Source organism: Chenopodium album, chromosome 2 (assembly GCF_948465745.1).
Source record: "Chenopodium album chromosome 2, dcCheAlbu1.1, whole genome shotgun sequence".
Lineage (NCBI taxonomy): Eukaryota > Viridiplantae > Streptophyta > Magnoliopsida > Caryophyllales > Amaranthaceae > Chenopodium > Chenopodium album.
Window position 1 is genome coordinate 2,213,621 of NC_137835.1, and position 20,976 is coordinate 2,234,596.

A 20,976-nucleotide genomic window follows, 5' to 3' on the forward strand; every position below is an offset into this window, starting at 1 on the left:
GAGAGACGAAGAGCAAAAGCTAAAAACGTCTCTCTTTGTTTTTTAAATTGTAATTGTGTGAGTGATCTTTGGTGTGTGTGTGCGGCAACTCTACTAAGTAGTAAAAACTCTTACCACACCAACACCATCCATGCAAAGCTAGTGGCCCGTGGCAGCCGTTACACTCTTTTTTTGTTTTTTTTTTTGAAGACCAAAAATTTTATTTTAATGTCTCCTATCACACTTTCTCCGTTTTTTATTGTTGCTTTATCCGGATTTTTACGCTATTTAGGTACTCTTTTTAATTTTAAATGTTATTAGTCTTACTTCTTACTAACCACCGATACAAATCAAAACTAATTGACAATAGTTGGTATAGTGGTGATTTGGACTACACTAGATTAGGAGGACTCGATGTTTGATCTCCCGCAACAACAATTAGGAGAGGAGTGGAACCTAACCACTCAGAACTGATTCTCGAATTCAAATTAGCCTTAAGGGTAGGGTAATTGGGTGAAACACCAGAAAATCCAATACAAATCAAATACAAGTAAAATATAACATGAATATTTTATATTACTTGTATATATTAACAATAATTTTGATTTTTGAATGTTCTTACAACTTATGAATAATTTGAAGTTTCAAATATGAAGAAAAAAAAAAAGAACGGATGGACTAATTATTGTAAACTACATGTGATAAAAAAAATTAAAACATAAAAAAATAAAAAACAAAAATTGATTTTATATATATATAAGATCTTATTAACTTTGTATAATTTATACTTTTCTGTAAATTTTTGTTTATAAGTACCTACTACGTATATAGATGCAAATTTTCATTCGTTAGTACGAAATACTATAAATAATACTGTTATGTATCAATAGAACAATGTATATTTTGAATTATCGATAATCAACTTATTATAAATTTTTACTAATAAGTGTCAAACAGTCACAGTGATACAAATATTAAAATGCATTTTTTTTAAAAAAATTAAATAAAAAAGAAAGGAATTTTTTAGAATTTGAATCAAATACTCATTTATTGGTTGTTGTTCGAGTTCGTTTATTGGTTGTTTTTGGCAGTCAAATGTTTTCTTTATTTACAATGCGTTCGGTGCACCATAAAATAAGCAATCGGTTAAGGTTGGTGGACCCAATTTTAAGATTTTCTTTTAATTTTGGACCATTTTTAACCGTTTATGAGATTGGCTTTGAACTATCTTCTCCAATTGGGAATTTTGGACCATCTTTTACCTTTTTTATTTTATTATTGCTTTTTTGGGACAAAGGTTACTTGGGCCATCATGGTTCATTATGAATTTATGACACATTATTGTGAGCATTGATGCATAGGCCCTTGCCCCTTGGAAATGTAAGATGTACACTTCCTCCATTCGAAATAGATTGCCAACTTTTAATTTGTGGGTTTAGCTTTCAGAATAACCACAGAAATTTTTCATTTTAAAATGTACTCTGTATAATGATATATGATGAACAAAAATATCTACGAGTTTGCTAAAAAAAATATCTACCAGTACTATTTATTTGAAAATACTCCAAGGAATGTTATATTATACGGTAAATAAAACAAAAATATACTACGTAGTATTATTTAAGTAAATAAAAGAATAAGTTAAGTTGTCTTTTATCGACAATAAAAATTTTCATGAAACTCTTTTATTATTTGAAATAGTCTAAATGGATATTTTAAATCACAATTTATAAATAAATTCAAACAAATAATATATTTGTACTCCGCATTAGATTTTGCATATCAGTATATGACATATCAATCTAATTTTGACGGTATAAAATTATGCCTACCTTTTTGGTCAAGAAAAGTTGAGATGAAATGCGGTGAAGTTGACCTCTGAAATTTTGGAGAAGGGAGTAAAGGGGTGTAAAGAGAAAATGAATTCAGCAAAGGAGGGTGTAAGGGCCTGTTCTCTTACGTTGAAATTCAGTTCAGTTCAGCTGAGTTCAGTTCAGTTCAGTTCAGCTCCTAATTTCCTTCTCTTATAAAATATTCATTTTAGTTCATTTCAGTTCAGTTCAGTTCAGTTCAGTTCAGCTGAGTTCAGCTGAGTTCAGTTCAGTTCAGTCAATGAGAACAGACCCTAAGACTTGAAATGGAACTTTTTTAATGTAGGTAGAGGAGATTTGAGATTTTCTCAATTTATTTACTCATTTTATAATTGACTTGCTTTAACTTATCTATATAAAGATTAGATTAACTATACTGAGAGCTTGTATCAATAATCTCAACTAATATGAACCATTTTATGTTAAAAATATTATTAAGTTGAGAAAAACACCATCCAATGGACATGTCAATAATAATTACTCCGTAATAGACTATGTAAGTACAGGTGCGAAACCTAACAACAAACATCAAGCAAACTGAATCAAGAATCATACAGGCCACAATTCATCGACCAAAAGAATCAACCATAGAGTTATCCCAAGACAGCTTTCCTTTCATTGGCATGCATACTCTTTTCCGAGTACAATAACTTACAGTGTTACAGCTTACAGTGGCAAACACTACTAATAATAATCAGAAAATAAAGGGTACTTTAGAGAGCTCATCCATATACGCAACGCAGACCCTATGACATCAATTTCTTCCCATAGGAGAGCTCCAGGTCGAAAGACAGAAGAATAAAATTCGCTTTAAGCAATCAATTAAAAATAAATGAAATCAAGGGAAGAAACTAAGACCTTTTAAAGGAAAGGGCACACAAGCTTACATATTTAAAAACTATACACTATATGTTACACAAGAGAGCAGCTAGAATTTCGGAGGAGCTGCTTCCTCAAATCCTAAAACCCAACCCTCCCCACCTCTTCGTAGACTCTTTCTTTGTTCTCTTTGTGTTTGGATCAATGAGGTTTTCCAGGGATTTTGCTTTCCTATTTCTGCTCTTGCCGGCTTCTTTTAATAGCTCGGCAAGCCTGCTCTTCTCATCATCAAAGTCAGGATTGGCTGTACCTAGCTTCTCTTCCCTCAACTTGACGACATACTCCAGGATCTCAATAGAATCTTCTACTCTGTAATAACATGGCCAATACATCATTATCTATCCTCCATCAACAGTTGACAATATCATACAGTAACAGGCTAGCATCTACTATGTCTATATCACTAATACCAGCACTATTCTCTCACCCAATAAAATAATGGATGTATAAAGAAAGCATCATACTGAAAGAAAACAGCCTTAACGTTGGAAGTTTCAAAAGGTGGAATACCCTTTTTTCTTTTAAGACCAGTTCATAAGGAAAGAGTAAAACGCATAACTGTCAAAGAGCTACACTCATGTGACTCATCCCTCATCTATACAACGTATACCGAGTATAAAATAAAGAATCATACATTAAAGAGTATAATAAAAGCAGGTTAACTCAAATTAAAGCAAATTTTAGATACCTCAGACTGGCTGCAAAAGAAGTGAAGAAAAATTGGTACACTGTACAAGATAATCCTATACCCAGCCCCTCACAGCAAAAGGCGTTGGGAAGTACCTATATTTTTAGTTGAAATTTACCATAGTTTTTGTTGTTGATCACATCCACTAAAACTTTCCCTGTTCTTTCCTCTCCAAGGGTCAATACAGTACGAGGGAAATAATACACTAATTGCACTGGCCTGTCTTACACATTAACATATAGCTCTCGCTATAATCAACCATTACTAGAATATCTACCCCAAGGGCCTCAAAACCATTGTACACTGTCTTTACTTTGCCAAAGTATGAACTAAAGCACTACTTAATTTACTAAGCAAAACTACTATCACCACTCAAATTCAAAACCAAAGATATATGTGCCTAAAAATTCTCGTCTTTCCTCTCAACATCTAAGGAAAATTTAATCTGAAAGATTGAAACTGTTAAAATATACGAAGTCTTTTAAATACTTGTATAATGGTAATGTAGCTAAAGCCAAAGATTTTAAATGTCAGTAATATCACATAGTCAAACAAGTACAGAACATCATCGAGAAAGCAAGAGTACAAGTCAAAGAGAAATTGATACCTTCCCATAGCATCATAAGTAGCTGCAAGGTTGCTATATACTCCAAGAGTATCTTGGTGACAAGGGCCACATTCTTGCTCCAAGACTGCTCTAGCCTCTTCAAATAATTCAGCAGCCTGATCTATCTTAAACAACTGCACGCACGCCAATCCCATCTGATTCAACAATACGCCAAAGAAAGCTGACTTTCTTTCTCCACTGCCTCTAAGCTTAGTAACTGCACTTTCAAAAGCAACCAAAGCTTCACCATATCTACCAATCAAGTAATACATCACACCCATGCGTGCTTCTAGCCCTGCAATAGTGTTCTGCTGACCAGCCTTATCATCCAACAATTTCATAGCCCTCTCCAAGAGCCTTAATGCCTCCTCAGGCTCATTAACTGATTCATAAACAGCTGCAATGTCACTCAATCCACTGGCAATCTCCTCTTGTGACGTTCCAGGAACAGGTTTGTTGTATATCCTCAATGCGTTCTCACAGTAAGATTTCGACTCCCTAAGTTTTCCGGTCTTGTAGTACAGATCAGCAAGGCGAACAAACACAGATGCAACAGAAGGGTGGTTCTCACCCTTGGATGATTTAAAGACAGTCAAAGCCTTCTGATAGGAAAAAACAGCCTCATCAAAACGGCAGAGGCACTGGTATATGTTGCCAATGCTAACATCAATAGCAGCAACCTCAGTTTCTTGTCCATTGGCAATCATTGCCATGCTAGCTAGAACAAGGTGCTCAAGGGCTGACTCATAGTCCGCCTTTGCCTCTAATATGAGAGCCATCAAACGGCGATCAGCTGCCTCCTCAAGAGACGCAGGAGCACTATGAACGCGGTGAATTTCTAGGGTTTGCTTACACAATCTTTCAGCTTCCTCAAATTGCATAGTCTGGACATGAGCTTCAGCCAAGTACCTAATAATGATACAACCACCAACAATTCAAATAAAGAATAAACAAAGAAAGAAAAAATCCCTACCTAACAGCATGATTGTAAATTGTTAGAATATGACATGCTAGCTAATATCTGACACTAAAACTCAAACTTGTTTATCAAAAGTGACAAATTTCTCACACTTTTGATCATTGTTTTAAGCATCATTTAATTCAGCATCAAACCGCAATTAATCCACCAAACTAAAGCTGTAATCAGTCATATTACTTCCTAGATTAGTAAATTCATCAGAGCAAAAACTGAAATCTTTTAATTTTTTTTTTTTTTTTATAAAACTAAGAGCTAAATTAGTACATCCTCATAATCAAAAGTTCAAAACTAAAAAAAAAAACAATTTTCACAAACATAAACCTGGAATAATTCTAAATTGGACTAATAAACATACACAATCCGCCTGCAACATTAAAGATCATCACCACCCCAAAAAATATAAAATTAAACAATCTCTCTTCCCTTTTCAAGTAAATCACTGAGAAGTAGACGGGATTTGATCACAAGTCTTAAATATCGGGATTATAACCCGACCCCGAAATAAAATATAACAAGCAGATAAAATAAAGTAGCTAAAAAAGAACGGACCTACAAGTTTCGGCAACTCTGGGATCAGAATCCCCAAGAGTTTGAATCTGGATCTTCAACCCATCTTTATAACACTCAATCGATTTATCAAGCTGACCCAACATAGAATGAGTATCACCCAACTGCATAAACCCAGAAAACGCAGCTAAAGCATGATCAGCTCCTTTAGAAACATCTGGAACTTGAATCGCTCTTTCTAGAACTGGAATCGCTTCATCAAACCTCCCTAAACTGCAGTAAATCGCTGCAACAACATGAAGACTCATCGCCAAATCCAAACTGGGTTCCCCTTCAACCGCACATCTCTCAAACGATTTCGACGCTCGAATCGCATAATCTAGGGCCTTAACCGGGCCATCCCCAGAAGCAATAGTATCTCTAGCAAGCTTCAAAAGAAACGGGCCTAGATCCGGGTTATCAAGGGAAGATTCGTCTAGATTAAGAGGGGTTTTTTGCGGGTCGGGTTTTTTCTTCCCGGAGCTCCGATCAGGGGAGGGTTTAGCCCGGGAAGTTGAAGGTGAAGGAGAGGGAGTTCGTTTAGGAGCAGGAGAAGGGGAGTTGAGGCGGGACCCAGTTGAGGGGCGGATCTGGGAGTTGGGTTCAGTGGAGGAGAGAGAAAGTGTTGGAGGGGGAGTTTTAGCAGAGACTAAGCCTGGCATTTTGGGAGTAGAAATGGAGGAGAGAGAAAGTGAGGATGAAATTGAAAGGGGGGTAGTTGAAGGAAGAAGATGAAGATTGAAGAAGAAGAAGAAGAGATTAAGGAGAAAGTGAAGGAATGATTGTGTGTGTTTGTTGGTGGTGAAAGGTGAGTGAGGTGAGAAAGGATGGAAATGGAAGCAAAGGAAGGTTACAGGAGAAGATGAAGGAGAGAGAGGAGAAAGAAAGGAAAGGAATGAAATTATGGGAAGTTATTTTTTGGTCGTTGGATTTTTGTTGGTTTTGGGGTTTTGGACTGAATTGTATTGGGAATTTCTTTTTGTTTTTTTTTTTTTTCTTTCAATAAAAGTTTTTAAAAATCGGTTTTAATATATTCCCTCCGTTCTCATATAATCTAATCTTATGGAGTAAGATTTTTAACACTTACTGATTACTCCCTCCGTCCCTAAATTACATTCCTCTTTCTCTCTATTATGTGAGGAATTAATGCTAGAAAGAGGAATGTAAATTAGGGACGGAGGGAGTAGTGATTACTCTTCGCAAAAAAATGTTAAATTGTGGATATAATAATAAGAGTGAATAAAAATGTGAAAATAATGTGGCCTTAAGAGAGCTAATGTAATAAACGAAACACAACAGTAAATTGTAAAGAATTTTTTATAAATAAAGTAATAAACCAACATAGAAAAGAAATATATGAAGTGAATATATCATATGAAATGTCTTTTATCACTGAGCAATCATTTAGGGGTCTTAGTTGGTGATCCGGGCTAGTTTCCTCTCGATGATGAAGCTCGAGATATGAATGAGTTAGGATCTGTTCACATTTGCTAGCTGAGCTGAAATGAATATTTTATGAGAGAAGAAAATTAGGAACTGAATTAAACTGAACTGATTGGAGTTGAACTGAACTAAAATTAAGCTGAAGTGAACAGGTTCTTAGGCTTGTCGATAAAGATTGTATCTTCCACATTTCAAATTAGGGGTTTAAGTTTCAAACCCACTAACACAGTTTGAAAATGATAGAAGGAATACACATTTTAAAAGTCATGAGGTAATAATTCTTGAAGATTACTCCGTACTAAGGGCCTGTTCCGATTGACTGAACTCAGCTGAACTGAACTGAACTGAACTGAACTCAACTGAACTGAACTGAACTGAACTGAACTGAACTGAACTAAACTCAGCTGAACTGAACTGAACTGAACTGAACTGAACTGAACTGAACTGAAATGAATATTTTATAAGAGAAGGAAATTAGGAGCTGAGCTGAACTGAGCTGAACTGAACTGAACTGAACTGAACTGAACTGAACTGAGCTGAACTGAACTGAACTGAACTGAACTGAACTGAACTGAACTGAGCTGAACTGAGCTGAGCTGAACTGAACTGAACTGAACTGAACTGAACTGAACTGAATTTCAACGGAACAGAACAGGCCCTAACTTGTGTTTAGTAAAAATTCTGTATAATTTTAAATTCTATATTGATTAAGGAACTTAAAACATAATTAGGCACACCTAATACCGATTTGTTTGATTTTCAAGTCTTTTTTTTTAGCTTCTCAAAATCATCATTTGTTCTTAATTCTTATGCGTGTGTTGATTATTGTTATTAAATAATTAATAATAACAATAACAATAAAAAAAAATTAGAGGGATAGGGAATATCAAATTCTGACAAGTCAGAAACTGAAGATAACAACCATGAAATTAGGTACGTGTTCGAAAATAATTGGTCTCATCAGGGTGAAAATTGACCTATTCGGACTAGAGTAGTTTTTTTATTTAAATCCAATCTAGGATTTAGAAATACAAATACATACGTATTCTTGAAGTTGGGGCATCAAGCATGTGAGTTTGGGCTTGCTTAGAAAGCTCAAGTACTATAGGATTTTGGGCCAGCTTAGTAAAATGAAAAAGCTATCAGCATAAAGTTTATGAAATTACGCCAAACAAATAATATTGGTTAAAATAATCCCCAAAAAAGGTGGAAAGTTGCCATTAAACTCTGTACAATTGTGTGGTTTAATATCATACATTCATACGGAGTACTAACTTTATAATTGTAGCATGCTGCCACCAACTTTTCTTTAATAATTTTCTGGTGTTCTAACGATGATGGACTTGCTCGGTTGCTCCAAATAAACTAACTAATAGAATGCAAGAAATTACAGTAAGTATGTAACATCGTTTTCGTCTTCATACTCCGGACCATACTTCAAAGGTCCGAAGGAGTCATGATTCATGAATAACAACTTTCTCATCTTTGGTCACACCTCAATTTACTAGCCCTCCCAATAGCAATGACTTCCTCATTATTGATATGAATAATTTCGGATTCAAATTGGCAAGTAGCTCTTAGCAATTCAATGGTTGGTTAAATGTTAAGCCTGTCCTTAAACTATGAACTATATAGGCCAAAAAGTTAAAGTTATAAAGTACTGTATTGTTTGATAGATATAGATTGCCTTGATTTCAGTGCATAAATCCCCCATTCAAAAAAATAAAATAAAATAAAAAATAAGAAAAGCAATTGCACTTTTCGAGTAGATGACTTCAAATAGAGCAAAGAATTTAACCTCACTCAACCTTCAGATTTCTGTGAAAAGCTGAAGATCACGTTAGTCGTTGTACAGGTACATGTATTGAACAAACAACAATGTGTCAGTGTCTGACATCTGAGATAACTTCCCATCTAAATCAAAGACATACATCTAATGGATCTATTGATCATTTAACTTTCCATTTTTCTCCATTATACACTTAAGGTCTAACTTATTAATTTTCTACCTCTAGTGCCTTTGAGCACAAAGAAATCAGCTAACGTGGATGAATTATGATAAAGTTCCTGACATCCTTCAGGCGTAAACAACAGAATTATGGTGAACAAATGGAACAAGGTAATTATTAGCAGATACTCTAAAAGTGAAACTCTATAAGATATTAAGATGTACAAGTCAAGCGTGAAAACTTAAAATTACCGCCAAGCTAATAATGCAATAGCAACTTGCGTAGCTGATGCAATTTTAACTAAAACCCCACGTTGGGGTTTCCAGATCCAGCAGCTGCAACTCCCATGCCACCAGTATGACCTGATTCAAGTTCTGGTTTATCTTTGTCATTTGATTTTCCCAGGAGAACTTTGTCACCGTTGATCTCCTTAACAAGCTGATCAATTTTGCGGAATTGAAATGGCCATCTCGAGTTGTACAAGAACTGACGTAGATCGAACCTATTGTCCTCTGGTGAATAGCTCTTCAAGAAAGAAAAAGCAACAACACATAAGGATTTAGTGATTTACAGCTTACAATATAACCTATTTCCAGGAAAACAGTGTTTGGCAGGAAAAATACCTCTGCATGGTAGGAAGGCGTAAGGACAGTCATCTTGTGCCGATTGATGGAGTAGTACTTAAAGAAGTACTTTACCTTTTCAGCAATTTCTGATGGTGTCAAATTTGAACCCCATCTAAAGCAAAGATCCTGCAAGAAGTTGAAAATGTGATATATAGCAAAAGCTAGCTCCTATTAGTTTCAAGGATTCCTTGTTAAAGTCAAAGCAGGTTTTTCTATCTAGCTGATATTTATGCAGTAGATTACTGTGTATATTCTAGAAGGCCCAAGCTATGTAAGGACTAAGCACATTAACTAATGAAAGTTATATATTTCAGATTTTGTAATATGAAATTCATGTCCTTGAATGAGGTCAGATATATTGTTCACTGCTTAAAGAGCTCAGTTGAAGCATCACCATCGGTACTTCTGAGTTCTGACCAAGGAAGATGAAAAAACAAAATCCTAGTTCATCAACCTAATATTCACTTCTTGCACCATCTATTTACCCATTATTTGAATCTGTTTTGAGTAGTAATTGGCACCAGACATTCTGACAATAACCTATTACTTGATGAATCACGTAGTTGGCATAGCCGCCTTTAATTTTACTCTCAAAAAACAATTTTTAACCAATTAGAGTTTCTAAAATCTCAACTTAAAAGGACAATAACATACTTATCCTTTTGGACGGTTTGTGCTTTAAACATTGTAAATGATTGTCATTTCTATATTATCTGATCATTAAAGAAAAACCCAGTTAGTTTTAGCTATGCAAATTGCAAAACTATTCAATGCATTTACACATTTTCATGTTCACAGGATTTCTCAGCCTGCTTGTAGATGATTTAGCGGAATAATGTATTCATCAATATGAAGCAATATAGTACATACCGTGAACATAGATACAGGACCACGACGGTAAATTTTACGCAGTCGGCCATAAACTGAGAGGTCCTCATACGTCATTCCCATGTCCACTTCATCCAGCTGTGAGCAAAACATTGCATGAAGAAGTTAAGAATCAATTTTCTACTTCAAGCGGAAAAATTAATGAGATACAACTCCACAAGTATCCGCATTTGACACAAGAATGTTCAGTGATGCATCTACCAAAGAGTCACCTGTGTGTAATCTGAGCGTATTGGCTCTAGTTCAGCAGTTGGTGGAGCAGCTTCAACCTCTGCCAAGGAAGAGTAGCCAAGATTGACAGCAGCCCACCGCAAGAATGCTCGAAGATCGGTCTTACTGATACTTCCAATAGGATTTATGTCGGCTGAGCTACAATCATACTAAGAAACATACGCGAGGTAATAGTAACACAATCAATGGATGAACAATAGCTAAAAATCCACAAGAATCAACCAGCAATCTAGTTAATTCTGTGAGGATGGAAGACAATCGAGGTAGTTCTACTATACACTGAAGACATGAGTTCAGAAAAGATCACCTTTGTCAAGTAACCACGCAATGCCTCATCAACATTGGAGCTACCAAGCACAAGATAAAACCCTGAATTGCTATGAACCCAAGGCATAAGTGATGCCAGCATGAAAGCCAAAACCATTCTAATACGAGCTTGAATATTCTGTAGCCCTAAGTTTTCAGTATTGGATCCTCCATCAACCTGCATAACAACCAAGTCATATAATTTCAAATATCTACCATAGCACTATCATTATTGTAAATATGTAATATTAGCTATCAACAAAAGCAAAATACAGTGATGCACTGAATCATTAATAGATTATTACAATATTGAATTAATGGTGAAATCCAAATAAACCCTTCTATTCTCAATATAGTCTATTTCATTTACATTCAGAGAAGGGATCGATCACCTTATAACGAGGGCGTTTTCCTGTTAATCTCTGAAACAAAGTTAGTAGAGCTGAAATAACACCATCTATACAGACATCAAGATGCCATGACCCAATCTCATCCGCAAGCTCTTTAGCACGTGATTTTGTAGTTTCAGAACTGCAAAAGGATGATATTGACAATCATTATCAGATTACAAAATCTAAGCAGCAACAACCTCCCCCAAAAAAATTGTGGGCAGGGTTTTAACAAAAACCTTTGCCCAATCATATAATGATTACCATCTAATCTATGTAAGATGGAAAGTCATCATGCTCAATTAATTTTCAGACTCCTATCATTGCATACTTAGAAAAACAATGTTAATGCCAATGATTACTGCATATATTGACACCAGAGAACATTTTAGATGTACTACATCCTCCGTTTCTTTATAGTTGCAACACTTCCCTAAAATGGAAATGTCACAATAGTTGCAACATACCATAAAAGGAAGGTTTTATGGTGAAAATTGTACTATCACCTTTAATTAAAGCACATGGCCCACTTGATTATTCTCCTAACAAACCTTTTAACCCAATTTTAAATGTATTATAACATGTGAGGTCCACTTTTCTTAAATACCGTGATAAAGTGTGTGTTGCAACTATAAAGAAACGGAGGAAGTATAAATTAGAAACAGTTTTGCTCTTGCGTAAAACAGCACTTCAGCAATGGAACTCATCGTCTTATATTTGTGAGCACACATTTTGAGCAGTGAGCACACATTTTGGCAATTGTATGATGCACAAAACGAAAAGACATTGCTTGGAGTTACAAAGCAGCATTTAGTTGTACCTATTTTCAGTCCCCATGAACACAGTGTAAAATATGCGCTTTGCAAAGTCTTTGCTATCAGTTGGAAATTTGCCGTCAGGATACTGGCCAATTCTTATCGCGTCAGATTTTACTCGTTCATCCCCATTATGAATTTCTGGATACCAAACAGCATAGTTTTTGTTTCAATGAGCAATAGCAAATATAACAACATAATGACATCTAAGAATTCAAAGTACATGTCATTGTGAACTACTAGTATTATATCATTCAGAAATATGAAATAAAAAAGAACCTTAACTTTAAAATTATGACTATATTCCTCTGTGGTAAGAAAGCTGCAAATTTTGGTCCAATGAAAGACTTAATAGCGACAAAAGATAGGTAGGCTTATCATGAACTCACCTTTAACAACAAGTTGACACATGCAGCCAACAATTGCAGCAACAGAAGAGCTATCAGCGCCTCCAGAAAGTGGAAGCAAGAAACCAGAAGCTCCACTTCTTCTTAAATAGTCCCATAGCCAGCAAGCAGGCCCCAAAGCTATCTCTTCCTCAGGTTTGTGTTCACGGTACTTAGTCTACAAGTCACCGCTGCATCTCCTCAAGGCAAATGTATATGTAGAGACTACAAAATGATAAATATGTTGTTGAAGGGAAAATTCACATTTGTTTAGTAATGTGGAAAGAGGCTCCAACAAACACTTTTTTTGGGCTACAGAAGACTGCCAGATATCTCAACAAAATGTTCTTTACTTGTAAATTAATAAATCAGTAAGTTATTTAATCACCTTCTGGGTTAAGTTTATTGAAAATACCCAATTGCAAACAATAGAATAGGTGATAAAATGTTGGGGTGCACCTTAAAAAAGTGTGTAGAGGCCTCAATCTAGGCCAAGACTTGATGCCAAATGTCATGGCTGAAGTCAATAAAATCAGACAAGGATGATCCATTGGGCCAATGAAAATGCATCAAAACAGCTTATCCATGACAGGCCATATCCCTTAAAAAAGACAGACCATTTGGGGTGCGGCCAAAATAGGCCATATTTGATAAGCTTAAAATTGTGCGATTAAACGTAACAAAGCTTCTTCCCATGGAAAACTCAGACTTCAAACATTTCGATAGTGCTAGGCCTAGATTTTGGAATACTCCAAAGCTAGGCCAAAGACCAAATTGATGCAGTCATTTTTGTCTTTTGGAAACAAGGTTTTGGTGTACTTAGAATTAGATTATAAAATATTCCAAAGCTAAGTCAGTTTGATACTTTGATTAACCTAGTGGTATTTAGAGGTCTAAACATTATTAACCAATGATTATAGAATTTGTGCATTCAATTTTGCAGCCAAAGTCAATAACTAGAGACAAGTTGAACTCAGCAGCAGCAGCAACAGCTGGTAAAAATCAATAGTTCTGGTTATTAGGAACCATTGATCTTGTACAATTGACCATTATTTAAGAATATAAGGACTAAGCATCTTATTTCATACAATTAAAGTTTAACGGAAGGACTTTAGAAGGCAGAATCAGCAGTAGCAGAAGTAAGAATAGAACAGTCGCAAATCTCGCAATTCTGAATGGCAATAATAGAACAGCCTCAAGAGGGGGTAATTTGATCACCAGAAATTCTAGGTGGTGGGTGATTGATTTATTTGATTCCTCATCAGGGAGTTAACCTAGCTCCTAAGTCCAAAGTTAGCCTAGGTGCATCCTACTCATATCCAAAAGTGAATTTAAGATCTAAATCAAGTCAAAAACAGTTATCCGCTATTTCATGATTTCAGCTTTATAATGGAGTAAACAGACCAATATCACCGTTCAAAACTCACAATGGATGGTAATGGAATGAAGAAAAGAGATACTATAGGGTGAATTGGTTTTACCATGGACATTGACATAGGACTTTCCTTAAAAACGCACTGTACATAAAAATGCATTGCAATTACATTAATTGCCACCTACTAAACGGAACATAATAGTTATGCATAGTTGAATAGAGAGAGCCTGGATAACTATACACATGTTTAATATCTAGAATCAAGACTGGTCCAATAGGAGTGAGCTTAAATATTGACAACATACTGTTAAAAGACTGTAGGCAGTACCCAAGCAAGAGAGAGCAAAGAAGGTTCTGCCCTACAATTCTATTGAACTTTGTTTGATTGACTGGATTTATAAAATGATTTATGTCCCGAAAAAGAAAAAAAAAAAGAAAAAGAAAAAAACTGGGAAACCACTGTTGAAGCTCAAGGATCAAGAAAACTTTTCCTCCAATAAGCACAGGTTAAAACTTAAAATCCAAATCGTACTTGAAAGTGATTACTTTTGACCAACATTTTACTTGAATAGATGATGAGCTAACCTTGAGTGGACATGAAATAGGTTCTTTTAAGTGGAATGATTGGCAAAGCTTGTAAGGAGCTACAATAAATGGGACTGTTACTTTTTTGCTCGCCTGCTGCTGAAGGCTACTTGAGGAGAGTCGTAGGCTAGCAATCTGTGATGAATATATACTATGATCAAATAAAGAGCAATCAAGCACAATATGTAACATAGCTGGAAAAAAAATTAAAGGACAATACTATCATTATACTCACATGACCAACATTCAACTATTCAAGCATGAAGGTCATACAACTTCTATTACCCAAGAGGCAAATCAGCCTGATAACAAAACAAAAAGACTGAAATTTTATTATAATCAAACATTCAAACTTACTGCATCAAGATCCACATGAGCAACGACAACTTCCACATCCTTCAAAGAGAATTGGGAGCCTTGAGCAACCACATCTCCGTTAACAACAACACAACAGCATCCATCTGCCACATCAATCAAGAGGGTTAAAATTAGATAGGTAAACTATATGAACACTACTTAAAACACATATATGATCCACTTCATCAAGTTGACTGAATGTAAGTATAAAGTCAACTGTAGAAATACCGTAATATAAGCGTCCACCATCACAACCCTGCTGATTACTATACATGTAAAGTCCTCCACGAGCTTGTGTAGCACCTATAAAAGCATCCATGCGAACTTTAAGCTTTCTTAGTTGATGGTGACTTCCACTAGCATTCATAAAAATTTCAACACCATTTAATGCAAGCTGGGCATGAGGTGGATCTGGACAAAATAGCTCCTCGCAAATTTCAGCAGCAACAGTTCTGACAAAGATATAAATGCTTGAGCAACTGTCAAATGCAATCTGGGCGAGGATATAACATACAACAAGAACAAATTTTGCTTGTAAAGGCAAAAATATCTCAAGAATATGAAAATATGCATCAAGGAGTGCTCGATAACATTTAGTATAACAAAAATGTAAAACATAAAACAATGTAACATACGTGTCCAAGAACTTAATGAACCCATAACCAAAGGGCACCGTTGTTTGCGATATGGCATCTGCAATATCAGGAGGTAGTTGAAAGTCCACCATCTGGTCTGTATGCTTCCAAGTAGTGAACCAACGAAGCTCTCTATAATTACCATCATTGGCAAGCCACATCTTTGGCCTAATCATGATGATCTTTCTATTCATACAAAGAACTTGACAATTGTAACGCGCTGATCCATTAATAACTGGCATCCCAAAGCTACATAGTATATCATCGGTCCAATCCTCGAGCAAAATTTCTTTCAGGCATTCCCATCTGCATGTTTGTCATCAAGTGTTACTGCTACTCTCTGCTCACAACTCGCACCCGTGTATATAGATATTATCTAAACATCATTACATATAGCTAGGCAGGTTAATGAAATCAATACAATACTTATATCATGCAAACTAATTTTATTTATACCCAAGTAAATGTTACGGTATACATGTTACAATTACATCCGTCTTAAATTTGTTACTCCATTTGCGACAATGCATTTGGATGATAGCATAAACACGTAACATTATAGCATTTATAGGTACAGCATCTCAATTAATCAAAAATTATTACCAAAGTGTCCAAATTATCCGCCAAATTGTCCAAGTTAAATTTGAAATTAAGAGTTACAAAAATATACAATTTATAATTCCAAAACTAATTAAAATTATATCCCAATCGTCATCCTAAAACTAGAGTAATAAAATTGAAATTACAGTGAACAATATGTATACAGTAAAAATACAAATTGAAAAAGAGGAAGAATCTTACGCATGAGAGACAGTATCAAGCTCTAAGAAGTGATCTTCGCAGCCATAACCAGTAATTTCAAGCTCAGGACCTAAGCGAATTGTAGCGCCAGCATGTTTAGCCCTAGAAATTGATTCCTTGATATTCTTCAAATTGCAATCGAAATCCATTGCCCATTGATTCAAATTGCATGTTGCAACTTTGATCAACCTCATTTTTTTTCCCTAATTTCTGTTGAAATTGATGTTTAAGTTGAAATTCAACACATTAATTCTACAAATTTGCAGGAGTAAGGAATTTGTATGCAAGTGTTAAGTAATGCGTAGTATTGGAATGTCGAGTGAGAGAATAAATCTTTGAGGAAAGAGAAAGAGAGTGAGAGAGGTGGCTTAAGACTCGGTTCGCGCTTTTCTCACCTCTATCTTTACGTTACGACTAACGTCTGGAACTCTGGATAGGTTTGGGCTGCGCTTGGCTATAAGCATTTTAACTTTTTAAGAGGTTTGAATTTGACCAAGTAAAATGGACCGATGCCTATAAAAATAGCATTTTATTGGTTATAAACTTATAATCCTATGTGTCAAAAAAAAAAAAAAAAACTTATAATAGTAACTATTAACGGTGTGTGTAAAATAATCCCAATTTTTAGCAGTGTGTGTAAAATACTGCAGATATAGCTCAAGAAAACAGGGTCTTACTTGGTTAATAATTAACTTTAATCGATTGATAATCCAACTTGGAAAGTCTCGTTGCATTTTTATAACTTATAAAGACATTAACTAGCAAATTGGGATATTGAATGATCAAATACATTCACTTTTATTCGAACAGTCAAGAGATAGTTTTGCTTGATTTTTTTTAAAATACAATAGGGAAAACAAAAACTAGGGAGGGACTAAACGTGGTTACCATGCAAAATATAACCGAGAGTTAAGGGGATTTGAATCAACTCAATTTTGTTGTTTTGGATTACTCCTTGATTTGCAAGCCAATCCGTTGTTCGGTTGCCTTCTCTATACACGTGCTTGATCTCTAACTGGCATGTCTCTTTCAAGCTTGTTGCATCTTAGCACATTGTGTACACATTCACCTTCATAGAAAATCGCCCCTGACAAAACTGCAAACCAAAGCTGATTATCACAGTTTTCCTCTAGTGTAGTGGTAGATACTATGATAGTACTTTCACCATATTAGTAGATATTGTGTCGTGTCGTGTCATGTCATCTCATGCCCTTTTGAATTTTTTTTCCCTATTAACAAAAATTTCATCTACTACGTGTAATAGATATAACGGCCACACAAACATGAGAGATTGTATATACACCTAAGTACATCGTACACCCATGAATATTTTGTTCTCATTTTGAGGATTGCGTTTTCATTTAATCAAAAACTAACCTTAGATTAGTTGGATGTATGGTGCATCAGGTATATATAACAAAATTCCACACAAACACTCTACTCCACACCGCATGTTAAATTTCGAAACAATATGAAATGGGCCTGGGTAACCCGAACAAGGAGGAGGAGAGTTTGGTCCACAAACAAGGCTTTGGAGTTTCCATACTAAAACCAATCGGCAATAGTAGGAGTTACTCCTCTACCTTATAAAGTGGAACCACCTCTCCTTTTTCTCCAATGTGGGACACTCACAATTGATACACATTGAGTTCCAACACTCCCCCTCACTTGTGAATGTTCTTAGAATTAGAGCACACCAGAAGGTACAATATAAATCCTCGAAGACATAACTCCTTCATGAACATCCAATAGAGACCTCTTAACCAGTGGCTTGACAAATACCCACTTATAAACGGCCCAACAAACCTGGGCTCTGATACCATGTTAAATTTCGAAACAATATGAAATGGGCCTGGGCAACCCGAACAAGGAGGAGGAGAGTTTGGTCCACAAACAAGGCTTTGGAGCTTTCATACTAAAACTAATTGGCAATAGTAGGAGTTACTCCTCTACCTTATAAAGTGGAACCACCTCTCTTTTTTCTCCAATGTGGGACACTCACAAGTGATACACATTAAGTTCCAACATCGTACAAAGTAACGTGTTAGTGTGTTACCTATTTTATTAGGAAAACTTGCTAGAAAAAAACCTCTTAAAGCAACTTTTTTGTTCAAAAACCCTTTTAAAAATTCTTGGCAAAATGAAACCTGATTGTAATATTTTTTTTTTTTTGGGAAATTCTCAACGGCGACCCACCTCCTTTTTTTTTTTTAATTTCATAAAATGACCCCAATTAAGAATTTGTTTTCACTCATAACCTTATTTCACTAAATGGTTAATTTTAATTAACTATAGTTAGGTTTTTTTTTTATAAAAAAAAAAAAACAAAACCACCGAGCTGAGGCACCAACACCACCACCTCCAAACCTGCAGCCACCGTCACCTCTCCCCCCTTCTTTGCCGACGCCGACCCATACTCCCTGCCGGCGCCGAAGCTTCCTCTTTGTCCGACGGCGACGCTGTTCCAGCCCCACGATGCTCCCTCTCTCTTCTCCCCCCACCGCAACTTTCCTCTCTTCCTTCTCCGCCCAGATCGAACCCAAACCACCGTGGTTAGGGTTTCGATAGAGGTGTTGCGGCTCGGGTTAGGGTTTCGAACCACCACCACTTTATCGAAACCCTAAGCTACGGATGGTTTAGGTTCGGTCTGGGCGGAGGTGAAAGAGAGGGAGGAGTGGCGTGCCGGCGAGTGACCTGGGTTGTGGGTCGAAGGAGAGAGATATGGAGGGTCTTTGGTCTGGTAAGGGGGTCGGGTTGGGGTGAGGGGCTAGTGGCGGCAGCGGCTGAGGTGGAGGTTGTGCCAGCAGCTAGGAGAGAGTGATGGTGAAGGTGGCTGGTGGCTGGTGAAGGTGGTTTAATTTTTTTAATTTGGTTTTTTTTTTTTTTTTTTTTTCAAAAGAAAAATAAATCTAACCATGGTTTAGGTTTTTTAACCAAATAAGACTCATTAATGTCATAACTAGGATAAATTTCTTAAAGAAGGTCATTTTGTATAATTGAAAAATAAGAGGGTTACCATTTCAGTGTTACAGAAGTTGAGGGTCGCCATTGAGAATTTCCCTTTTTTTTTTTTTTTTTTTTTTTTTTTTTTTTTTTTTTTGAAGACAACCAAAGGCTACTTTTTGACATTGACTACACCATGTGCAGATTATTATTTTTTTTTTCTATTCCTACCCCATTTTTACTAATTACCCTCTAACTCACTTAATCAAATAATTAAATTAAGGAAATTTTGCAAAAGACACCTTTTAAATCATTTTTTTGCATTTAACCACCTTTTAAAAAAATGTTGCAAAAAACCACCAATTTTAAAAATTTGTTGCAACTTACCACCAATTCAATGTAAAACAATTGATAAATTTGGCTAAAAAAGTGGTAATTTGCTGCAAAATTTTTGAAATTGGTGGTCTTTTGCAACATTTTTTTTAAAAGGTGGTTATTTGCAAAAAACAAGATTTAAATGGTGGTTTTTTGCAAAATAAACTTAAATTAATTTATAATTAAAAAAACCATAACCACCACCACCACCACTACACAAACCCCTCCTCCACCTCCCCATCTTACCCTCCACCTAGATCTCCCCACCCCGGGCGAGCTACGTCCACCGTGATATTTAATATGATTATAATCTATATTATAAAACAAAAATCCAAAATATTGAACCAAAATTCTCAAGTTGGGTACTATTCCTTGCCAAAATTCCCAGATTTTCAAACATAAAACAAGAAATAACCGACATAATAAGAAGCTTAATTCGACTGAGGGTCGCAGTGAAAGTCTTGACGGCACTGACGGTGAAAAGCGAGAGGGAGTTCGAGCGACTGGGCACATGTGGGTTCAAATTCTCTTTCCTGTTTCTTGGCTGCCATTGAAAGACAAGCTCAATAGGTTACAATGACTTGATTTTGATTTAATTTCATTTTTAAGGTGGTGTTGAAATTAATGGGTTTTGAAAATTTGGGGAGAAAAAAGAAGGGTGAGAGTGAAGATAAAGTACGGAGTGAGCAGTGGAAAGTGGGTCAGATGACGGTAGAGGGTAGCTCACCGGCGGCGGGGAGTTATGGGTGGCGGGTGGGATGGAAGCTGGTGGTAGATTTATAATTTATAATAAATTAACTAAGTTGTTAAATATTAAAGATGGAATTTAGAGGGAAATAATAAGAAAATGAGGTAGGATTAGTAAAAATGATCGAAAATAGTGTAGTTAACGTCGGAAAGTAGCCTTTAGTCATCTTCAACAAAAAAATTTACAATTAGGTTTTCTTTTACCAACAAATTTTTAAAAGGTTTTTTTTGAACAAAATATTTACTTTAAAAGATTTTTTTGACATATTTTCCATTTTATTAATTGCAGTATATATCGCAAACCAAGCCGTATAGTTTGTTTTTTTTTTTTTTTTTTTTTTTTTTTTTTTTTTTTTTTTGGTGTTTAAAGAGCCAAGGATAGGGGTGAGAATTGATCCCATGATCTAGTCGTTTACTCGTGGTATAGTGTAGTAGTGTCATGTTGTGCAGTTGTGCCTCCATTGTGAATTTGTGAGTTTTGTGACCTTCTTTCCCCATTCGCCGGGAATTATCCCTGTCTGATTGATTTGATATTTTAATCAACTACGAAGTACTCCTACAAAATTAAATTCCAGT

At 35.7% G+C, this 20,976-nt stretch overlaps 2 protein-coding genes across 2 annotated transcripts; both read right to left on the bottom strand.

The window, feature by feature from the left end:
- Positions 1-2,443: 2,443 nt before the first annotated feature.
- LOC145592655 (protein KINESIN LIGHT CHAIN-RELATED 1-like) lies at positions 2,444-6,459 on the bottom strand. Its single transcript, XM_081649167.1, has 3 exons — positions 5,553-6,459; positions 4,025-4,933; positions 2,444-3,038 (listed from the first exon to the last, which is right to left on the bottom strand). The coding sequence occupies exons 1-3, from the start codon at positions 6,209-6,211 to the stop codon at positions 2,804-2,806; spliced, it is 1,803 nt and encodes a 600-aa protein (XP_081505293.1). The 5' UTR covers positions 6,212-6,459; the 3' UTR covers positions 2,444-2,803.
- A 2,100-nt stretch (positions 6,460-8,559) lies between these two features.
- LOC145579253 (glutamine-dependent NAD(+) synthetase-like) lies at positions 8,560-16,741 on the bottom strand. Its single transcript, XM_081636501.1, has 13 exons — positions 16,336-16,741; positions 15,535-15,840; positions 15,128-15,351; positions 14,900-15,003; positions 14,543-14,677; positions 12,586-12,760; positions 12,202-12,337; positions 11,385-11,523; positions 10,994-11,170; positions 10,668-10,835; positions 10,438-10,533; positions 9,565-9,693; positions 8,560-9,466 (listed from the first exon to the last, which is right to left on the bottom strand). Exons 1-13 carry the CDS (start codon positions 16,527-16,529, stop codon positions 9,242-9,244), a joined length of 2,208 nt encoding a protein of 735 aa, XP_081492627.1. The 5' UTR covers positions 16,530-16,741; the 3' UTR covers positions 8,560-9,241.
- Positions 16,742-20,976: the final 4,235 nt, after the last annotated feature.

What these genes read in the sequence shown, in the direction of transcription:
- LOC145592655 (XM_081649167.1), bottom strand. Translation starts at nt 6,211, where the DNA reads ATGCCAGGCTTAGTCTCTGCTAAAACTCCCCCTCCAACACTTTCTCTC. An exon ending in AGAGTTGCCGAAACTTGTAG is followed by an intron (nt 4,934 to 5,552) that starts GTCCGTTCTTTT and finishes TATCATTATTAG; the next exon opens with GTACTTGGCTGAAGCTCATG. An exon ending in ACTTATGATGCTATGGGAAG is followed by an intron (nt 3,039 to 4,024) that starts GTATCAATTTCT and finishes ATGTTATTACAG; the next exon opens with AGTAGAAGATTCTATTGAGA.
- LOC145579253 (XM_081636501.1), bottom strand. Translation starts at nt 16,529, where the DNA reads ATGAGGTTGATCAAAGTTGCAACATGCAATTTGAATCAATGGGCAATG. An exon ending in CTATTTCATGTCCACTCAAG is followed by an intron (nt 12,761 to 14,542) that starts GTTAGCTCATCA and finishes GGTGACTTGTAG; the next exon opens with ACTAAGTACCGTGAACACAA. An exon ending in TACGCTCAGATTACACACAG is followed by an intron (nt 10,534 to 10,667) that starts GTGACTCTTTGG and finishes TTTTGCTCACAG; the next exon opens with CTGGATGAAGTGGACATGGG.